This window comes from Embiotoca jacksoni, unplaced genomic scaffold, assembly GCF_022577435.1.
Source record: "Embiotoca jacksoni isolate LCO1_2020_lvr unplaced genomic scaffold, fEmbJac1.0.p SCAF_28, whole genome shotgun sequence".
Lineage (NCBI taxonomy): Eukaryota > Metazoa > Chordata > Actinopteri > Embiotocidae > Embiotoca > Embiotoca jacksoni.
In genome coordinates, this window is record NW_027185379.1 from 4,176,655 (window position 1) to 4,197,418 (window position 20,764).

Genomic DNA, 20,764 nt, shown 5'->3' on the forward strand with positions numbered 1-20,764 from the left:
AATTCTGTTATTTTGACAATCAACACTTTCATTCTTCCACAGTTTTGTTTCCCCGGTCTGTTGTTGAAAAAAACAATCACAACAGTTGTGTGTGATTACATAGAGTTGTTATTCTCACTATTATTCCGTTCTATTTAACGATATTAGTATTGGATGCTGACCTGACCTAGTTTCCCAACTTTGATCAATACAGTTTCATCTTATTCAATTGACTCCAGTTCGTCTGTGCTCCTTATGAAGGGATCGATCCCAGCGAAGGAGAGGTCACGGGTGGTTCACTGGTGTTTGGTGGCTCCACAGTATCAAAGCCTTTCACGGTGCAGTCGTTCAATAGGTTGTTGTTATGCCCGACAAGTTCATTACGGAGTCTGAGATGCAAGAGAAGAGACACTGACTCTAAATAAAAATCTTTCACTCTTTAGGGTGAGTCTGCTGTAAAGACTTTTTGCATATGTACAGTAGTCTTTGTTGTTGAAATCGTTATAACCCAGTTCCACCCATATGCCCCCAGGACAAATATGCTCTTTAATCTTTCTCAATGTCTGTGTCACTGACAGATGTTGGAGGAAGTTCAGTTCAGTGTCACATTTGGATGGAAAAGAGACAGAGAGAGAGAAACATATCATAAACAGCTCACATTATCTTTTGTGAAACTATGCAGCTTCCCCTCCATCAGCCTCAGTCCTGTCAGGATTGTTGTCTTCAGAGAGATGTGTTTTTACGTTCAGAATTTCATGATGTGGCATGCTCAGTGGATCAGTCAGAACCTCAAAGGGGACACCGGGATGGATCCAGGACGAGGAGATATGGACGCTCCAGCCCTCGGGCTGCCCAAAGGTCCCTGTGTATAGAGACCAAAATTCTTGATTTTAATGTTTTGCCAGATGGCACGGTGTAATGCTGAACGAATGTGACACAGTCACAACTTGGCTTCTTAAAATGCCACAATGTCTGAACCCATTTGAAATCATTTCTCTGCAGCAGTGCCCTACTGTGCAGCACACCTCTTAGAGTGCCAAGGAAAAATGTAATCTTTATTTCCACAGTTTTAACTCAGTTATATTTTAATATCCATGTGAATTTCATTTTTTTCTGTCAGAAGGCAAAACTGAAGATCATTGACACAAAAAACTGATCATTATACATTTTTACACAAAAAAAAAAAATCATGTTACACATACATTAAAATTCAGCCACTTTCTGCCAAGTTATTATTTAGAAACTATATCAAACAGTTCATTATGGGTTCCAGCTCCAAAAAGCTTTTAGTTCACTAAACATACATTTGTTTGTTTGAAATATGCACAAAGAAAAATCACAATTTTAACCAAACTGTTAACTAGGTCCTACTTGATCATCATTTAAATGACTTTGTGTTACGAACAAAAAAGTAACTGCCACACAAACCAGGCACCAGATAGAAGAGGAGTGCTGGCTGTTTATTGGCTCTCTAATCAAAATACAATTAAGCTGCCACGTAGTTTGCAGTGTGAACTGTCACTGATGAGTATTTAAGGCTGACAGCTACAGCTCACTTTTACCCAAGGGCATTTAGTGGGTCAGTCAAGACATGTCATTCACACTGAATTCATTAACATTAATAATGTTTGAATGAACATTATTAAAATGTAAAATATGGGGATTGACATGTGCAAAATAACACCCACCTATTAATTCTCCTCGACCACTCCAAAGGCGCACAGTGCAGTCAGTGGATGAGGTAAGGACCACTTGATCACTGTCAACAATCTGCAGGCTGGACCAGAATAAAAAGACATGGGATGAAATGGGAGAAGGCATCTCTGGGAGAACACTCTAAATCATCCACTGCGCTGGTACTGAGTCGGATGACAGATGCACCCCAAGCACCATCTCACCTATACTGATTGTCATTTTAAGACCTTCCCACCCACAGTCTCTTCTACACTTTGTTTGTCTGCTGCCGCAGGAAGAGGTTATGCTGTAACTGCTGTCACCAACACCTCAGACAGAGAATAATGAGACCTACTCAGTATATACAGTACCCACGGACAATTTTAAGCATGCAACTAAAAGTTAAATCTACGTGCCACTGGACTACAGTTATCGGCTAATTAACCAGATGAATTTGTGGCCGACAACAATGAAACACATTGTGTATTTTACATACCCAGTAATGGTGCTGGTGTGGGCACGCCAGGATTTTTCAGCTGAATTATTTTAGAAAAAAAATAGAGACACTGAAAATGTTCAAGTAAACAGTATATATTCATATTTTCTCTGCATGTCTTATCAAAGGCAAAAGCAAGAAAAAAAAAAAATGAAGCTAACCTCTTGGTGATTTTTGCTCAGGGGTGAACTTCTCCATGCTGTAAACATAGATGTAACCGATTCTGTCAGCCGCGTACAGCAGCTTACTCTCGTCTGTTTTAGCCAGTTTTGTTATCTTTTGTTGGAATTCAGACTGGAAATTGCAAAAGGCGAGAAGAATTAGAATTCGAATGGGTATTGTTACACAGACATATCACCAAACATTCATATTCATTATTTGGTAATGGGTGTCCTCAAGCAGAATAAAAGGAATACAATCAATCAGTACCATTTGAACTACATTTTACCTTCCCTGCAGACTGACAATGCATTCTACAAAAAAACAGTTCTCTTCAAATAATAATATATACACAGTAATTTATTTCAAAATGTGCCAGGCAGCAAACCCTTGAAAGTAATCATGAAGAAATGAAAAAGCCATTGTTGGTAGGGAACTTAACATAAAAGGGTTTTGACAGTAAAGTCCAAATTATTCAGATTCGGGAGTGTTTTGTCTGTCATTTTTGAAAAGAATAACAAATTTCTTCATAACATAGTGTAAAAAAATCAATTTCTGCTGTTTAAGGAGAATTCTATTGTATGTTATATGTTTGATTTCAGCTTTGAGAAGTACCACTAGGATGCCCCCATCTCCCAAAAAGTAAGAGTTCCTGCTTTGCATTACCTGCAGTCACTGCAAGGAAAGTACCTGCTAAGCAAAGAAACTGTACACCATTAATTATCTTATTCTTAATTCAGCAATTTAGAGATAAAAGAAAGAAAAGTAGTGTTCCTTCATAGCCAAAAGGAAAACCGAGAAATATTGCAGAGTAAAATGTCTCACCACTTTGAAGCTGCTCACAAACTTTCTTCCACTGAGCACATTCCAGAGATTTACACAACCTATAACAGAGTAAATACATAATTAACGCTGTATTGAAAAGCATTATGGAAAGTAGTAAAGTGTAACCGCGCGTGGTAATTAGCACTGTTCTTACCTTTGGCCCCTGACGACAGGAGCGCTGTAGTCAAGGAAAACTGCTGTAAGTCTGAGTTCTTCAGGAAAATTATGCTCGGTACACTTGTATCCAGTCCTGTGAGACAGAGGAAATACGTGAGATAAATGCAGTGACTGGATCACATGAGAGTATATTATCTCAGGATATTTTACTGAATATCTTTCACTTTGAATCTCCAAAATCACCTTCAACATTTTGGTGTTCAGCTGCAGGAGGGCCAACGAACCGACAATGTATACGTCCAGAAACCACATTCCACACGATGATCTCTCCATCGTAGCTGCTGGTGGCCAGGAGCGATGGGGGACACTGCGTCACACAAAGGATGTCCCCCTTATGGCCGTTTTTCTGAAAAGAGACGAACTGTAAGTCTCTCTAACCCACTGCAGTATAATGAATTTAAGTTGAAAAACACTGCAGTTCAATGTGACTGTGAGGTATTGTGAGGAATTTCTGTTAATGTGTATATAACTAACTATGGAAATGGGTTGACACTTCAAAATGAATCTCAGACACTGGAAAGGCAATGACTCTTCTTTTAAAACCAAAAGTATTTTCTTAAAGATAAAGCCTGATAGGGCAATAAAGGTACAGATCACATCTTTAATGAAAAGACACTTTTTCTTACTGTGCAGTAGTTAAATGAAAAGCTCAATACCATGTTTAGAGTGCATTTCTCTTTTCATTTAACTTGGCAATAAAGCAAAAAGGCATATTGTGTCACAATTTATTTAATCTTATACATTTAAAAATGATCAAGGGGTTTGCACTTTGCACAAAATAAGTAAACATTTGAAAGGTCACAGTGCGTAAACCAAAGACTTAATGGAAACGAAAAGTCAAGTCTCGTTAAAAAGCTGTGAGGAATCTGGATGAAAAATATTTCAAGCTTTGTGTAAATGTCAAAGAGTTTTCACCAAAGTCTAAATATTACTTAAAATATTCCAGCCAAGTGTGCCACACATGGATTAGCATCTGATGTGATGTGAAACCCCTGAGCGAGCAAACAAGCCAAACATTACTCCTGCTGCTGCACTTCACACCGATACAAAGTGATTAATCTTGTTCTTCATGAGCTTATTTCCCACTGAACCCAACAACAACATTTGCTTGGGAGTGATGCTGCCAACATGACATTGTACACACCAAGTACCAAATCAGAAAAGCAGATGGCATTTTGAACTTTTATTCCATGCCAAAGTGAAATATTTATCTGAACTGGGCCATGTTTTCAAAATGTAATGAGATGAAACACAACACTGACCATCTGGAGGAAGAGAAAAATGCACAGTGAACCCGAGGCTCACTGGCTGAAGGGAAGAAGAGCAACACATAAAACAACCCATTGATCTTCCTCCTGCAGGCCATTAATGAAAAACAATTTCAAGCCAGTCCTCTGCAGATAATCAAAGGGGTCACTTCTCTTCTTGGCCACTGTAATTTAATCTTTCTGCTCTGTTAACGGGCGTTTTTGGGGGTGAATGCAACCACTAGCCATAATGAAGGAGAAGGAAGGGCTCTGAAAGTCACCTCATCCAATGGATCATGCAGCATTAGCGAGAATCAGTTTTCCCTCCTGCAGCTCACGAAGAGAGAAATGTATCCTGCCGTCAAAACTAATTTGACCGCATTAAACAGGTAAAAACTGTGTTTATTTATCCTCTGATCCAGCTCTGAGGCCTGCAAATATTCAAAGAGGAAGAGTGATCCCTGCACATGGCAATTTTACTTGATAATGAAGTGAAGCATCGCTTGATTTGTAACGGTAAGTAAACGATTGGAGCTGTTTAGCACAAATGCCTTAAAAAAAATTGATGTCCATGGTAATTAGACCGTGGTTACAGTGGTGATAATGCTGAGCCATCAGTTAAAAAAGGGAATTTGTCCACTGCTTTGATTTTTTTTTTTACCAAATACCTGCAAATCTAATGATATTTCCATTGGCCTCAGCTGTGCTAGTGCTAACTAGCAGTTGTTAACGTGAAAACACATCAAACTAGGGAACACTGTAAACACCATACCAGCTGAACATCCGTATTTTCCCTGTTACCATGCCAGGAAGCTGACATTAACATTCAGCTCCAGGTACACTGTTCCAAAACACAACCTAGCCCAGCTGCTAACACTGGAGTATTGTTTAGATTCACCAAATAGTGTTAAAGATAAATACTATCTGAATGCACCTTTCAGAAATCTAAAAGTTTTGTAACCAGTTCAAATGAGTATTATTTCACATTAATATGGCCCGAATGGAGAGCATACTTTGATATTCCGATGAGCCTTGGATCGAAGGACTGTGGTATTTAAGAGGATGGAATCATCTGCATTTGTAATCGTATTTTTGCCTTTTTAATACTTAATAATTGTGTGTCTAACGTTTTATCCTGAAACTCATTTAATAATATCACATTATGTGCTCATAAAAACGCATGCGAGAATTATGCTAATACTGCAGACAGCCTTTAAGACACTGTGGTAACAGTTTACAGCTTTGTGCTCAGGCCTGAATCAGTGATCAAACCATCCTCACATTTCAGGCTCCGTGGAGCAGACCTGGTCATAAACAACAAGCATTGACAGGTCAAAGCTCAGCTGCACTAAAACTTTGACATAGAATAGTACATGATACAGTATGTACAGAATAACATGAACTACGAAATATTGCCAGTAATTATGATTTGTTTAACTAAAGTATAAATTTGTTCATTTGTGTATAGGGTACATTGACGGAGGTAAACTGAGAACATTTCCAAATATGAATTCTCCACACTGAGAGAAATGCAACAATAAAGAGCGGAAAGAAAAAAGGGAGAGAGAGAGGGGATGTGGAATTTCGCTGCTGGTGTTAAAAATGTCTCTACAGGCAATGCTGCGCAGTATAGGGCAAACATCAGGGAGGCTTTGTTACCCATCCCTGACGGAGTTTTCCGGCTAGTCAGCGAAAATTATTCTTTGGCCCTTCTTAAGACGACAGTGTCCTCTGTGTGTCTGCGTAATGTAAACACAGAACCAGCAGGAAAGCTTTAGGTCCAACAGTGACTGAGACAAAGCGTGGACAGAACTGGCCCGGCACCCCTCACTATATAATGTAGAAAGATGAGTTTGTCTGTGGCAAATGCAATGAATAAACTTCAATGAACTTGGATTGAAGCAGAACAGGATGATGGTATTTGACAGTTTGAAGACCTTTGTTAAAGAGATTACCTTGATCTGTCTGAGGGGCGGGGAAGAGATTATATTATCGGTATTTGAGTGCAGCAGAGGTGTTTTGCCATGGAAACAGAGATCGCACAAAAAGCTTTATATTTTAAGAGTGAATTGCCCCACAATATGAATACATTTTGATTACATATCTTATTTAGTTGCCAACTTCTTGTATAATATTGCTTTATTTTTTTGATTATATAGTTGCAAACAGCAATTTAATGATACATTATGTCAATTTTGAAACACTTCATGATATACTACCGGCTGGGTTCTTTAAAATACGACAATCGTTAACTTTTATTAGTTTATCATATCATGTGATCTTTTCTGCAATGCAGCAACAGAACAATACAATCTGTAGCTAAAAAAAACCAGCACTGTTTTTGCTGTGATTTTTAAAAATAATCACTCGCTGTGCATTTGTCTTATGTGTTTTTGATCACATCGAGTTCCCAACAGAAAGACCCACTTTGTCTTTGTGTCACTTTCAGTACAGAAAACTGTGTTTATTTTAGAGATGGAAGAGGAACAAATGAATCCATCCATTAATTCTACGGTTGTCATCTAGTCTGCCTGAAATAAATCTCAGAGGGGCAACGCTCAGTCAGAGCACATTGAACTACCAACTTTTTTTTGGGCCTACCCGAACATCTGATGTCAAAGCTGTTGTCGAAAGAGTTTTCTGTTCATAATCACCAGATCATCCTGCCATGAAGGCTGCGGCCTCTGGACATGATGGAGGTCCTCAGGTATGTCCTGACAAAATATAGATGTTCAATTAGCAAAATAGAGACATTTTATATCTTAATATTTATACGTGTGGCATGTTTAAAATGTCCCACTGGGACACAACCTGATAAGAAGTTTCACTCGCCATGGAGTAAGAAATATACATATTTCTTTCTCAGTTTCCTGCTTTTATAACACATTCATAACAGGCACTGTGTGGCATGAACTGTTAGTATTTTTTTTTCTATTTTAGGATGGAGTTCAGGTGGTAATGAGAATGTAAAGAAATGCAAATTGAATGCATGGAAGGATGGGGGATTGGAGAAATAATTGGGAAGGGATTTCTGAAATACAGCTGACAAATAATACCTTGAATTCCATCATTTCTTTTGTACTCACTGAATAAATGTCAATCCTCCGGTCCCTTCCGACAGACATCACATAGCTTCAAACATAAATTGTAACAATTCAGCATAGATATAAAAGTACACGCAGCCAAGAACACTTGCCAAATATCAAATAATTACTCACGAATTCCTGTGAACTTTGAGGAAGATGCAGTCGCATACCTCATTACATTCACCATCTACAGGAAAGATTGAAAGTCATTTTTCACAGTTACTAGATAAAAAGGTATTTCAAAGTATATGTTAAGAGGGAAATACAAATTTACAGTACGTACCCTTCTTTAGTGTCTTCAGGCACTGACCGTTGTTGAAGTTCCAGATCTTTAAACACCCATCTCTTCCACCGGTAATGAGTCTGCAAACACACTAGCTATAGTGTGATAAAGAAGGGGCTGATTATATTTTATTAAGGGTGAAAATACTTTTTATACCTTACCTCCTCCCTTTGGGGTCAAATGTCATGCATGTGATGGTAGATAGATCGTGTGTGCCACCAAACTCAAAATCCTGACATCCAGTGTCAAAATCCCAGACTTTCACCACCTAAAACCAATCACAGCTTGACTCGTATGGAAAGTTGATAGGCACCATGTCAAATATGACAGTCATGAACATGTGCCAGCACAACACGAAGCCATTTTCAGACAAAATGTTAAGCTGCTTATCAAGTTGCAAAGCAGTGATTTACTCACAGATCCCTCGGAGCAGCTGATAACTTGACGAAACTCCTGATTGAAGCCGCAGCACCTTATAGGCTCATCATGTGAAACGGTCACATGTCTGTGAAGCAGTGGCCTGACAAAGGGAAAAGATAATAACATGTCTAAAAGAGACATCAATATTAAGGAGCTGCAGCCCATCTATGCAGAAAATAAATTGAAAATATCTATCTTTGGAGTGAAAGTGAGGTGTTAAATCCATCAATCAGCTGATCTTCTTTTAGAATCTCAAAAATCGCCCAACTTACATGAGTTTATTTGAGGAGTATTTTCAAAAAGATATCTTCAGAGCATGCTGTATTCCGTGATATAGAGTAGAATAAACCACAAAGGCATAACAACCCACCTCAACTTTAAGGACAGCGCAGCCATACAGTCTGCTGCAACGTAAAGGCACTTCATAGCAGGGGAATAGCAGCATGCAGAAATATCACCATGAATCCCGCTCGTTTTGGGGCCTGCTGTAAACAGGCAGCACTGATCCGCAATGTGCCAAATCTGGAATGAGACCAAGTGAACAGCAATGGAAGAAGTGTACACATTGAGTAAAGTAGCAATACCACACTATAAATTATTTCAATGAAAGTTTTGCTTGCAGAGAAATATTAGCAATAATATACAGCAAGAAAAGTACAAGTGTTTATCATGCAGAATAGCTGCTGTTAGTTTTATATTATACAGCTGGATCACGGTTATTAATGTCTGTAATTACAGTTGTAATAATGCATAATGTGATATGTGAACTTCTAACTACAGCTATAATATAAACTTAGTGGACCAAAAAGCACAATATGTTCCTCTGAAATGTGGTGTAAAGTTCAGATGAATGCAAAAAAGCATTCAAAACTCAAGTAATGTAACATTTTACCGTAGCAAAGTACTTCAGTAAAATGTAATCTGTTACTCTCCACGACAGCTGGAGAAATGGTGGTTGATTCAGTAATATGGATTCTGTATTCATTTGGATCATCTGAACACACTAAATCACGTGTGAAACTTCTCAAACTGAGTCATGACTCACCTTCACGGTGTTGTCTGTGGAGACAGAGAAGATCTGACTGTCCTCTGAGGAGATGCAGAGGGACACGATGGGAGCAGAGTGGCCTCTCAAAATACCAGTTGGTTTCCTAAAAAGAAAAAAAAAGAAAAGAATGACGAGTAAAGAAATTGGCTTTTTAATTGAATAACGTTCTGTATTCCGGTTTCTCACCCAGAGAAATGTGGGTTCCAGAGGCGTATGAGTCTGTCCATGCCTCCTGTGACCAGCAAACTGTGCTTCTGAGAAAGGTCAAAGGTCTTGACACCTTTGTTGATGGTAAAAACGGTCCGATCACATAGCGCCCGCACCTGTGGAGTCCAGCTCAGTTGGATCTTTTTGGTTTTACCTTCATAGCAGGCCTCTCTGATCTCAGTCAACTGCTGCTCAGCGTCTGTTAAAGGCAGTACACAGCCTCAAGAAGGAAAACAAAATAAAAGCATTTCATTACAAGGCCGTGCCTAGGAGCATCGATCAACACATGCTTTTTGGGAGCAAAGGTAAATCATTATCAGAATAAATGACCAAGCCAGCAAGGGGACATGCCCACTTACAGGGTGATCACGCACACACACATGCTGGCATTGATTGGTCAATTTCTGATGGATGAGTCATCGTGAGTCATTCCTCACGGCTCGCTCAAGCAGCCTGATGTTCAACACCGAGTTCAATTACTGCACACTCTAGATTGAAAAGAGCTGGTACTTTTTTTTATCAGCTTTTTCAGAATGTGTCATGTTTTGTTTGGCTCTCTTGTTACGTGTGTGTGTGTGTGTGTGTGTGTGTGTGTGTGTGTGTGTGTGTGTGTGTGTGTGTGTGTGTGTGTGTGTGTGTGTGTGTGTACAAACAAACAAGCATGTAACAAGAATAAACATCTTGAATAGTTTGCTTTTGTGCTGAACATATACCGAAAAACAAGAACACGGAAAAAACAGTAACAAGCAAACCGCAAATTACCTATAACAAGAGAAGAAGATTCTTCATTTGACGAGGAGACGACACCTTGAAAACTATGAAAATATTTTGCCTACATTTAGAGAGAAGAGTTTGTATTTCAGGATTATCACTTCATCATACAAGCTAAATGTCACACAGCTTCTACAGATCACAGAAGTTGTCACTTCACTGAATTTAAATATATTTCCTTGTGAAGGAAGTGGACATAGAAACGGAGAGTTGAAATGTCACCTGTGTCACCCAGTCATGATGAACCTTCCATCTCACAAATGTCACATTTGGAGAAAGCGCTGCATTGTTGATTGCTATGTCGGGTATATTTTCAGTCTTTGGTAGTTTATTCCATAATCTGAAAACAAAAAGCCAGAAACATTTTCTGAGATTCAGCCTCACACATACACACTAAAGATAATTGTTTTGCCTGGCAGGATACTGAATAGAAGCAAAGGTATAATTTTCAACCATATATTTGAAGTGGCCATGCTCACATGGCTCCGAGCTAGGCTATTATGAAGGCGGTCATACTGTGTGCCTGTAAAACCTGAATATAAATGCATGATTTTTTTTACTGTGAAAGGCACGCTGTGAGTCAGACTCAGACATACGTGTTTTCATCTTAAACCCATTGAAAGGTTGCGCATTGAAATGAAAAAAAGACTTTAAATGGCTTAATATTTCATATTAGTGTAATACACTAAAGACACTATTATATAACAGATTTTTTTTTAAATGGTATTATATTAGGAGAACAAGAAAGTTGGATCCATTGTAGTGTATCATGAAGAGTGATGTAACATGAGTAACAGTATTATGCATCTAATTGAGCCACTCGGGATCTAATATGGCAGTTATTGTAAATCTATGCTATGATTGAATTATGCTGCTTATATTCTGTAGACAGTCCCAAACTTTTAACTGTTGTGAATTTGCTCAGGAATCCATTGTATTGTATCGTTAATACTTTTTGGTGTATTCTAATTCTTGCATAAATAATACAGAATAACAGTTTGTGTGATGGTTAATTGAACAACTTAAATAAGAGTGAGTGTCGTTGATAATTAGAAAAGCAATACCTGAGGGTATCTCCAACAGAGGATATTAAAATTATAGTCACACATCCCTGAAAGACAAACACATAAATTAACCTCTCCAGGTATGTATAATTTTTGTTTGATACATTTATCAGGTTCGAAGGACTTACCTCAGCATCTCCATACACAACACAACATTTATCAGGGCCAGTGTTACTATAAAGAGACAAACACATGTTAATGTGCTGATAATTACTGAGGCGTTTCTAAAATGATGCTAACACGCTGTTGTGTCACTCACCTGTAGTCTAATGTCAAAGGTATTGTGTCGAGAGCACTGATTTGACAATAAGGCTCCAGAGTGGAAACCTCATAGAGTTGGATCTCTCTGTCCCTACAAGATTAGGAAAATATGAACAATAAACAAACTCAGTATGGTCTGAGGATTGTTGTTAACAAGAGTAATCAGCGTGCTCAATAAATAGTCATTTTATTTCCCCGTTTCTTATTACCCTGTTCCAATCATCAGCTTGTTCTGCTCTTTCATCAGAGCAAAATCACTTGCCCACTTTGACTTTCTATTTGCAGATCCTCCATTCTGTGAAAAGCAACACAATAACACATGTAGTGCTACTACAAGTGAGCAAAACATCAAGGACTCCAGAATAGACCTGCAATAAATCCTTTTCATGACTTAATTTGTGGTTGTCAAAGAAACTGATTTAATGCTGAAGTCAACATTGATCGGCCATATGCCACGTGACTGATTGACGAAGTTACACCATTCATCGACCAACATCCTGTATCCGTTACAAATTAAAAGCTGTCTAGCAGAGGCGGTCCAGTGTTATTCTTGTTACTGTCATAATTGAAATTGTCGTCCCTCTGATTAAGTGCATTCATGTGTTGAACATCTGCCTTATTCTTTACTATTTTTACTCAAATTAAAATTCAGATTGTAACTATTTGCCGATACTGCCCAAAACAAGCATCAAAATGTGAGTAAAGGAGTAGCCTACTGGCGCTTATTTTAAATACAACTTAAAGCAGTCCTCAACAAATATCATATCACCCCAACTCACTTGATATTCCTACATGAGGAATTATTTCTACAAAACTACAATGCCTACCTTTATTAGGAAACTACTATACTTTTTTAACTCTATGTTTGTGAGTCATTATTTAAGATCTGTGTCCTCAGCAGGAACCATTAGGTTTGTGGCTGAGTGCAAAGACAAAGTAAGAAAGTCAGAAAGTATTGATAGATGAGACTTTAAAACCAAGACAATGTTGGTTGGGATGTTTTGACAAATGACCTCTTGTAATTAGCCTATCAGGCTAAGTAATCGCCCGATCATAGTTATTTGAGCATCATTGTCAACATTTTGCAAAATCAGTGGAATCGTGTTTTTGTTTATGTCTATAAAGTCAGATGGCTGAAATTAAAAGAGATGTCATATTTTCATCAATCTTTTCACGTCTTTTACCGTCATTTAATGTTTGACTGACGCTCTTTTAATGACATCATCTCATCTCGCTCCCTTCTTCTGTTGTGGTTTGATGGCACGTGAACAGAGAGCTCAACTTGTAATATTCTACCGACAACATTCCCATTAGCATTTATAGACTTAAAATAGACTTAAAATTTGTGGTGGCGGGGTGTGGTTAGCTCAGCTGCAGGGGGTAGAGAGTGAGAGGAGTGGTTCAGGGAACGGTGCCGGGCAGGTGTAATGAGCCGAATACGGACTGATGAGCACAGCTGAGCTGGATGTGGACTGATGAGCTCTCCCCTCTAAAGGGAGCAGGGAGAAGGAGGCTGAGGGGGAAGTGGTTGCACGAGTATATTGGTGTATGGACCGGGCAAATAAAAGCATTTTACACCTGAACGTACGGCTGAGCGTGTCATCTGTATCCAGGAGAGATCCCGGTAGCACCAACCTTGCTACAAAATTATTGATTTATTTGTAAAGCCAAACACCAATACCTATAAATGGCTCTTCTTCATAAGTTCTATATTATCAAAATATAATTAGGCTTTACTATAGCAGTGGTATAGAATGGACAGAAAAAGATCAAAATTCATTTTCATGAAAATGCTAATTGACAATAAGAACTATACAAAATCCTGAACACGAAAATAATTCAGATAAATGTAAATTAAAACATACAAACACGTGTTTGTTCTTCTGTGGTTTAAGTTCAGGACTCCAGAGGCAAACAAACCCGTCTTCTCGCACTGATGCAATGGTGCCATCATAGGTGGAGTGGATGTTGATGATAGGAATGCCATAACCAAAGGTGTTCATAGTGGCTGGCAAAGTGAAGGCCACTCTTTTACTGCGTCGTGCAGTTTCCTCGTTCTCTTTATACTCCTGCAGCATGTGTGTGCAGAACTCACCCTGCATCACATTACTGTGTGTTAGAATGATAATGTTCATTCTGTCTATCCTGCATACATTTGGGACTATTCTTTAACTCTAACCAAAAAATAAGTCATACTCCAATGTCAAACCAGCTACCTACAAATATCTCATTCAATGAACGTGTACAAACAAGGATGCATTTTTCAGCATTACAAACCATACAACCTGTAAAAAAAATTGCTTTATAGCCAAAGTGACAAACAGGATATCAAAAATGAAGTCTAAAAACGTAAGTCAATCTAAGCTTTTACTTTGCTTTTGAGTCAGCACAAGACGAGTGTTAGTGTCTGCTCAACCTGGTGCAAGTGAGGCTAAAATAGTCCAAATACCTGTGTTTAGGTCAGTTTTAATTTCACATGCTCCACTAATCCTGACTCAATTACAGTGGCAGAAAAGGCCCTATTGCATTTCAAGCTGGCCTAACTTTTTATTGCAGATTCCCCGTCTTGGCATGCATCAGAAAGTGTTACAACTAACACAGTTCTCCTTACAATGAACAAAAGGGCTGTGTGCTCCACAGGAAATAAATTTAATCTCACCCATGAAATCCTTCCTTGGCCTGAATAATCAATCTTCTTAAATAATGCTTGAATCTGTGCATTGCTCTGTGAAATTTAAAGAACAAAAGAATAAGGAACAATGACACTTTCTGTACAGTAATTAGGTAATTGTAAAGGCAACTGACAAAAAGTGAGATTCAGAGAACACAGACATCAGTAAATCAGAGTCAAAGGTATAAAGAGAAACGTCATGCTGTCTTACTGCGTTAGGCAAACCCAAACACTTCTTCACTATTCGTCCAAAATTCTTCACATCAATGCATCTCAAGCCACCTGTTTCAAATTCCTTCATAAAGAAAAAATACAATCAAATGTCGGAAACGAATAACCAAACATGTCAGTGTGTTTTATAACGATGCAGTTCACACAGTACCTCAAATGCTAGTTTCAGTTTTTGTAGGTTCTCGAGTGATATCTTCTCATTAATCTTAAGGGAGAGGGGTGAAATGGTGACAATTACTATTATGTAGGGTTATTATGAACATTGCAGTAAATCAGCACAATGAAACCAGCAATTAAGTTTAATTAACAGGAATGCTCTTTCTATTTTTTTCAGTGCTCTCAAATCCACTCACCAGGTAGTTGATAAAGTCTGAGTGCTAAAAAATACAAACCAAGGTTAGAGAGGAGATGTTCATGGTGAATTTTTTTCAGCAAACCCTGTATCATTATGAACATATAGGATTAAAGCTCTATCTCTTAGTATTAGTGACAAATGGCCACCATAAGTGCCACTAGCTATGGCATGTCTGTGAGATACCCAGCCAAGGCCAGATGACAGGCCATGCTCACTGTGTTAATGGCCTCTCTTCAATTTCCCATGGTTTCCTAGCAACTGGTCCTTGATCCATGACACTCTTTGATCTGTCATTAATAAATAACAGGGATAAACAGCCTAATTCCTCAAGGATGTAACTAAAACCGAGGTTTCCCCACGGTATCTTCTGAATTGGTGAGATAATTGTTTAATCAGTCAGAGTGATGGAAGCACTGAAAGTGTTCTCATAATCTCTACTTGCTTTCCAAATCCCTTTTTATTAGAGATGCATAACTTTGAACTTCTGAGCCTGTTCCACCTAATCTGTTATGGCACATTGCTCATTACATTAAGCAGGAGAGTGAGACTGACATCTGCAACTGAAACCCACAAACCTGAGCTGGTGCATTTGCAACCAGCCACCTACATTGTTCTATCATTCCTGTCAGCTTGAAAGCTTGAATTTGAATCTACTGGGGACCTTTTAAGTACTTGGCTCAGGAACGATATTTGTTTTTCTTTGTCCTGAAACATGGGCTCTGGAATAGATTGTGCAATCCCTATTCTCTGTCATGCTGCAAGTAAATTGATCATCAACTTGATTTAAAATTGCATTTTTGGCATTACCCCACACTCATTCAGCTACTGGTGGGACACGCTTCAGAGGAGTTTGAGCACATTGGAAAGGTTGTCCAATCCGGCAAGTTAAGCATTGTAGCACTCTAGTGACATCTTTAGGCTAAATGTAGCCACTGTAGAAAATTAGGCTGATAGGTAAGGGTTAAAAACCTATGACACTAAATCATCTCGACATGTATTTTCTGTTGGAGAGAAAGAGACGTTGACATTTATTCACATATCTGTTTTCATACTTGATTTGATATTTTGAAAATTGTACCTTTAGGCTGCAAGTCAAATCAGAACTGTGGTGTGGCCGAGTCATGACTTGAGCCTCATCTCCAAGTGTGACAGAGTGTCTTCGCCTCTTCTGTTTTAGCAGCTCTCGCGTCAACCATTCAGGCTGCTCTTGTCTGTCCTTGCTGACACCCACATGTCTCGATGCTGAAAAACCATCTGCTCTCTCACCCCAATGTGCTGGCTCAGCTGTGCTTCTTGTCTGCTGCCCTGCGCTGCCCAGTTCAGAGAGCATGCTGGAAGATTTGACAAGTCATTTTCATCAAAAGTATGCACTGTTCTTTTAATACACATCTGCTATGGGTTAATATTGTTTAGCCCTCATTTAAAGTATATAAAAGGAAACTTTTGAGGGTATTCACGTTGTTATAGAAAAGAAGGGTCAGCAGAAGTTCCACATGATCGATTTAATCCTATGAATATGATTCTAATTCCCAGATGACCAGACCTGCTTTACAAGGTAGCTCCTCACTGCACCCACGGATGGCAACTCAAGCACCGTGACAACAGCAAACATTTTATGAAGAAGGCAGAGGAATATGTGACAGAGTAACAAGGCAAAGCCTCAACCTATTCTCTCACCATCCCTGGTCTAGACAACTCTTTGTGTAAAAAAAAAAAATGTACAATTAAAATAATTAAGCATTTGGCATGACATCAAAAACACGGGATTTAAAATGTTGGTGAGGTGAACGGAAAAAAACAGATTACCTGGTTACATTTTGGGTTTGTAATCTTCCTGTAGCTGAAGAAGAGCGAGCTTTTTTCCCCAATGGCATTATTATTAGTTCCTTTATCTTAAAGATTGACGTGACGCGCCAAGCAGATTTAAACGTCGAGCATTTCTTCAGTAAAACCTCCAAACAGACGTTAATGAGACAGATCTCACACTAGTCTACCTGACACTCACTCTAGCGTTACACCTGAGCAGAGCAGGTGGCCCCATGGTAACTAAGAGACCAAGAGTGACAACTGAGACTACCAAACTCAAAACAAGACTCTTGCTGAGAGAGGAACAGCTTTGTGACCATGTTAAATGTTTAAAATGAACTGTATATTATCCTATTCACATTGAATTACAGTGACAGTTGTTTTGGTTATTATCATTAAATTCATTAAATTAATATTAAAGAAATTTCACATGTTTATTGCAGCTGCAAAACAGAATAAATGGATGAAAGAAAACGTGTTTAAAATTATTTCGGGATCCTTCTGGAAGATCTGAAAAACAATATTTCATAATGCAAAACTGCTGGTGACATTATGTGTAGACAGAAGTGATGAAATCAATGCAACACGTTTTACTGTTATCACGCAGACTGAATAATATCAAATAAGAAAGATAGAATCAGATAAATTTCTTCTTATCTGGCTCAGGTGTTTAATTATCACAACACACAAGTAACCCACAAACCTGAAACAGCAAATTAATTCTGTCAGACACATTAAGTTACAATATCTTGTGCTATTTTGTTCATTTTCTTTCACATTTCTATAAAAAATTATTACATGAAAACAAAAGCACACTTCATCAAACTACTAATAAGCAGTAAGGTTCAGAGAGGCCCTGGCCAGTTTGTTATCCACTCTGGTGTGCAGGACCCATGCACAACAGCTGGAAGTTTGTTCACTTTCTCCCTGTTGTTTGGACGAGCATCTTTGCTCAAAACTGTTCTTAACGCCTCTTTTTCTGCAAGGCCAGAAGACATAAACAAACACCAGTTACCGTCATTTCAACCGGACAACCTGTTAAAATTCTCAAACATTCAGAGACAAATCGATGCTAACCATCCTCAGGTAAAACTCTGCGTAATTGCTGCAGCTCCCGGGGCAGCAGAGACTTTAGGATGGATGTGACATTACTGACTCGCTTCCCATAAAACCGGTCATAGGTTGTCAGATCTGATCCTTCCTGCTGAGAGCGGATGTGCCTTTGTACAACAGTCGGAACTGTAACACATGGAGAATGATCAGCGACCAGAAATCATTGGAACTTGTGTTTCTGTGCATCCCCAGTGGTTTTTGAGTAGACCGTACCTATTCCACAACATGCCATGTTGGGATCTGTGTTGCAGCTGTAGTGAGAGGGAGTGCCTGGCAGTGCAGGGTTTTGCTTTGGTCGGCGGTAATTGTCCCGCATCTCAGTGTCAGTAGAGAGTGTTTCGTGGCGCCTGTTGTGCATAGGTGCGAGTTGTCCTTCCGCTTTATAAATGTCATCATAACCTGTCAAAAAGGTTCCACGACAGAAGAAAAATGAGCTGCACAGAGATAATGGTTTAATCTGGACATGCCTGAGTGCCGGGCCACGTTCAGTTCTGCTGTTCTCACATGCTCTCATATACACACGACTGACACAACAAGCACATCTTACCTTGCGGCATACCCAGGAAGTCACATCTGTAGGTGGAGTGGTACTGCGCTGTTCGGGCCTTACGCATCTCCTCCTCAGATGGGGGACATTTCCAAGGTAACACAACACACTCAGAGCTTTGTGCAGCATCCCTCGGCAGCCTCCACGTCATGAAAGACTTGAGGAAAATATAGCTTGATTTAAAGGTTACGATACACTGCGAGAGGTCAAGCTTGGCATTCGACTGTAAATGTACAACTGAGGTTAACCGTATACCATATACCATATAAATACCAACCTGGCTGGGATGTGGATTGTTTCTCCTCTGTCCCGAGGCTGTTCCTGTGCGAATGCATTCAGGCTTACAGACGGGCTTCCAGCAAAAGTCCTTATTGTATACAGTTGAACCAAAAGGTCTAGACCGTGAATAAGAGTCTATAAATGATGATGACATTGGGCACCTAGAAAGACATCAACACAAGCATAAAATTACACAGACAAGCATGCAAACTGTGTATACATATTCAGAACTATAAATAAACCTTACAGCAGAATTTGTGTAGCAGAGTTCGGCCGGCAGACGAAATGTTTTCTGTGCGATGTTTCGTATGGATCCCACCACTGTTTGTCCTTGACTAAATAAATAAACACACACACACACACACACACACACACACACACACTATTAGATTGTCATCAATGCAAACATAGCAAAAATAAAACTCAGCTAACTCAGGGTTTAAATCAAACGTTCCTTCTTAGACAGTAAAAGCAGTATAACAAAATAAATGTGTACATATTTGTATTGTAACCCGACTCAAAATCATTTTTAGTCGCCTTTATAGATACCTGATACTTTCTGATAAGCTGTGAAGCACAACCATAACTTATATAATATAATGTTTTTTTTAACTGCTTGTCAGCTCTTGCTTCTCTTAAGGACAACACTTTCTATAAATTGTTGTAAGGACAATATCAAATTTTAAATGCTGGAACTACATAGGTGGGGAGACAAAAGCAGCATTTTGAAAAGTGGGAGGGGGAAATGTCCTCCCCAGTGGAATTTCCACACCTGCTCATACTCGCATTAGAAGATAGAAACCAAAACTAGTCTGTTGAATTTAATATGAATGTTAATGCTACGAACAATGCTGTAATTAAAATTTAAAGTAACTACACATTATAATAATTAAACGTGACTCTGCATGACCAAATAATATTGTAAAATACCAGCCTGATTTTATAGCCTAATTACACACAATATAAAATAAACTTAGCATCTTACAGTAAACCAAGACGTAAATGAATTGTAAGAACATAAAATGTTGCCTGTTAAATAAAAAATACATGTTTTTACAGTTCAAAGCTTAACTTCCTGGAGTCTTTGTCTCTTTACATATCCTCGGTTTAACATTACCTTTGGCTGCCATGGGTGACCACTGTTTTGTTTCGGCACCTTGTTTTACAGTTGCTTTCATTGAACTGAAATCCTTTCCACTTCCAGATGAGAGTTCACTTCATGAACGCATCCCCCCAAAAAATTTAACTGACAACTGTGGATCCTGACGCCTGTGATTTGAAAGCTTCACTTTCAAGTATAATTTTTATGTATACGGAGGCAGAGCCGATCCCAGCAGGATGTTTCTCGGCACTGTGGTAATGGAGACCTAAAACATTTGAATGTCTGCTCTGAGCTGCACAGCAGGGGAGATGTTGCATAAAAAATTTAGCATTGCCAGAGATGTCTTATTTATGTCTCTTAGTGATGATAGTGGAAAGTACTCAAGTACTCAGCCCATGTCGAGTTTTGACAAACTTTATAACTTAATTTTATTAATCATCTTCATCAACTAGTCTTCTAGTCTGCAACATTTCAGAAAGAAATACCGTAGCCTATTTTTGACTGAACGAACCCTTACTGTATAACAGTTAATGGTTCCTTTGGAGATAAACATTTTATACACAAAACATAAAGTCATCTTTTTAAATGATAGATTGTGTAAAGTAAATTATTAGTCATCGTTTTATTAAAAAAAAAAAAATAAATAAATATACTGTCAAAACGTTCCAAATATATATATTTAAATATTAATTCAGAAAATTGCTCATTATTTTAATACATTTTTTCAAACAAGTTTAAATATACCATAACATAAAGTCATCTTTCTAAATGATAGATTGTGTAAAGTAAATTATTAGTCGTTTTATTTAAAAAAATAAATAAATAAATAACAACAAAAAAATTCAATATACTGTCAAAACGTTCCAAATATATATTTTAAATACTAATTCAGAAAAAGAATTCCTCCTCATTATTTTAATAATTTTTTTTCAAACAAGTTTAAATATACCATAACATAAAGTC

General features: G+C 38.4%; 2 protein-coding genes across 2 annotated transcripts; both read right to left on the bottom strand.

Moving 5' to 3' along the window:
- Positions 1 to 663: 663 nt before the first annotated feature.
- wdr95 (WD40 repeat domain 95) lies at positions 664 to 17,168 on the bottom strand. The gene is made up of 27 exons (XM_069161255.1): positions 16,761 to 17,168; positions 16,033 to 16,285; positions 14,751 to 14,804; positions 14,580 to 14,663; positions 14,357 to 14,422; positions 13,563 to 13,793; positions 11,907 to 11,992; positions 11,696 to 11,788; positions 11,565 to 11,610; positions 11,437 to 11,483; positions 10,595 to 10,712; positions 10,364 to 10,433; positions 9,581 to 9,821; positions 9,392 to 9,497; positions 8,717 to 8,868; positions 8,344 to 8,446; positions 8,088 to 8,194; positions 7,927 to 8,006; positions 7,776 to 7,842; positions 7,644 to 7,689; positions 7,212 to 7,271; positions 3,494 to 3,656; positions 3,288 to 3,383; positions 3,134 to 3,192; positions 2,311 to 2,443; positions 1,668 to 1,756; positions 664 to 841 (listed from the first exon to the last, which is right to left on the bottom strand). The coding sequence occupies exons 1-26, from the start codon at positions 16,826 to 16,828 to the stop codon at positions 1,671 to 1,673; spliced, it is 2,715 nt and encodes a 904-aa protein (XP_069017356.1). The 5' UTR covers positions 16,829 to 17,168; the 3' UTR covers positions 664 to 841; positions 1,668 to 1,670.
- On the bottom strand, positions 17,166 to 20,211 carry tex26 (testis expressed 26). The gene is made up of 7 exons (XM_069161256.1): positions 19,817 to 20,211; positions 18,947 to 19,034; positions 18,698 to 18,860; positions 18,421 to 18,577; positions 18,087 to 18,272; positions 17,838 to 17,999; positions 17,166 to 17,739 (listed from the first exon to the last, which is right to left on the bottom strand). Exons 1-7 carry the CDS (start codon positions 19,875 to 19,877, stop codon positions 17,606 to 17,608), a joined length of 951 nt encoding a protein of 316 aa, XP_069017357.1. The 5' UTR covers positions 19,878 to 20,211; the 3' UTR covers positions 17,166 to 17,605.
- Between the last annotated feature and the right edge of the window lie 553 nt (positions 20,212 to 20,764).

Excerpts from the sequence above, each read along its gene's own strand:
- wdr95 (XM_069161255.1), bottom strand. The coding sequence starts at position 16,828 with ATGCCATTGGGGAAAAAAGCTCGCTCTTCTTCAGCTACAGGAAGATTA. Across the intron at positions 10,434-10,594 it reads ATCATGACTGGGTGACACAG|GCAAAATATTTTCATAGTTT; the intron begins GTGACATTTCAA and ends CTCTAAATGTAG. Across the intron at positions 7,690-7,775 it reads CTCAAAGTTCACAGGAATTC|CTATGTGATGTCTGTCGGAA; the intron begins GTGAGTAATTAT and ends TTATGTTTGAAG.
- tex26 (XM_069161256.1), bottom strand. The coding sequence starts at position 19,877 with ATGAAAGCAACTGTAAAACAAGGTGCCGAAACAAAACAGTGGTCACCC. Across the intron at positions 18,578-18,697 it reads ACAATCCACATCCCAGCCAG|TCTTTCATGACGTGGAGGCT; the intron begins GTTGGTATTTAT and ends ATTTTCCTCAAG. Across the intron at positions 18,000-18,086 it reads CATGGCATGTTGTGGAATAG|TTCCGACTGTTGTACAAAGG; the intron begins GTACGGTCTACT and ends CATGTGTTACAG.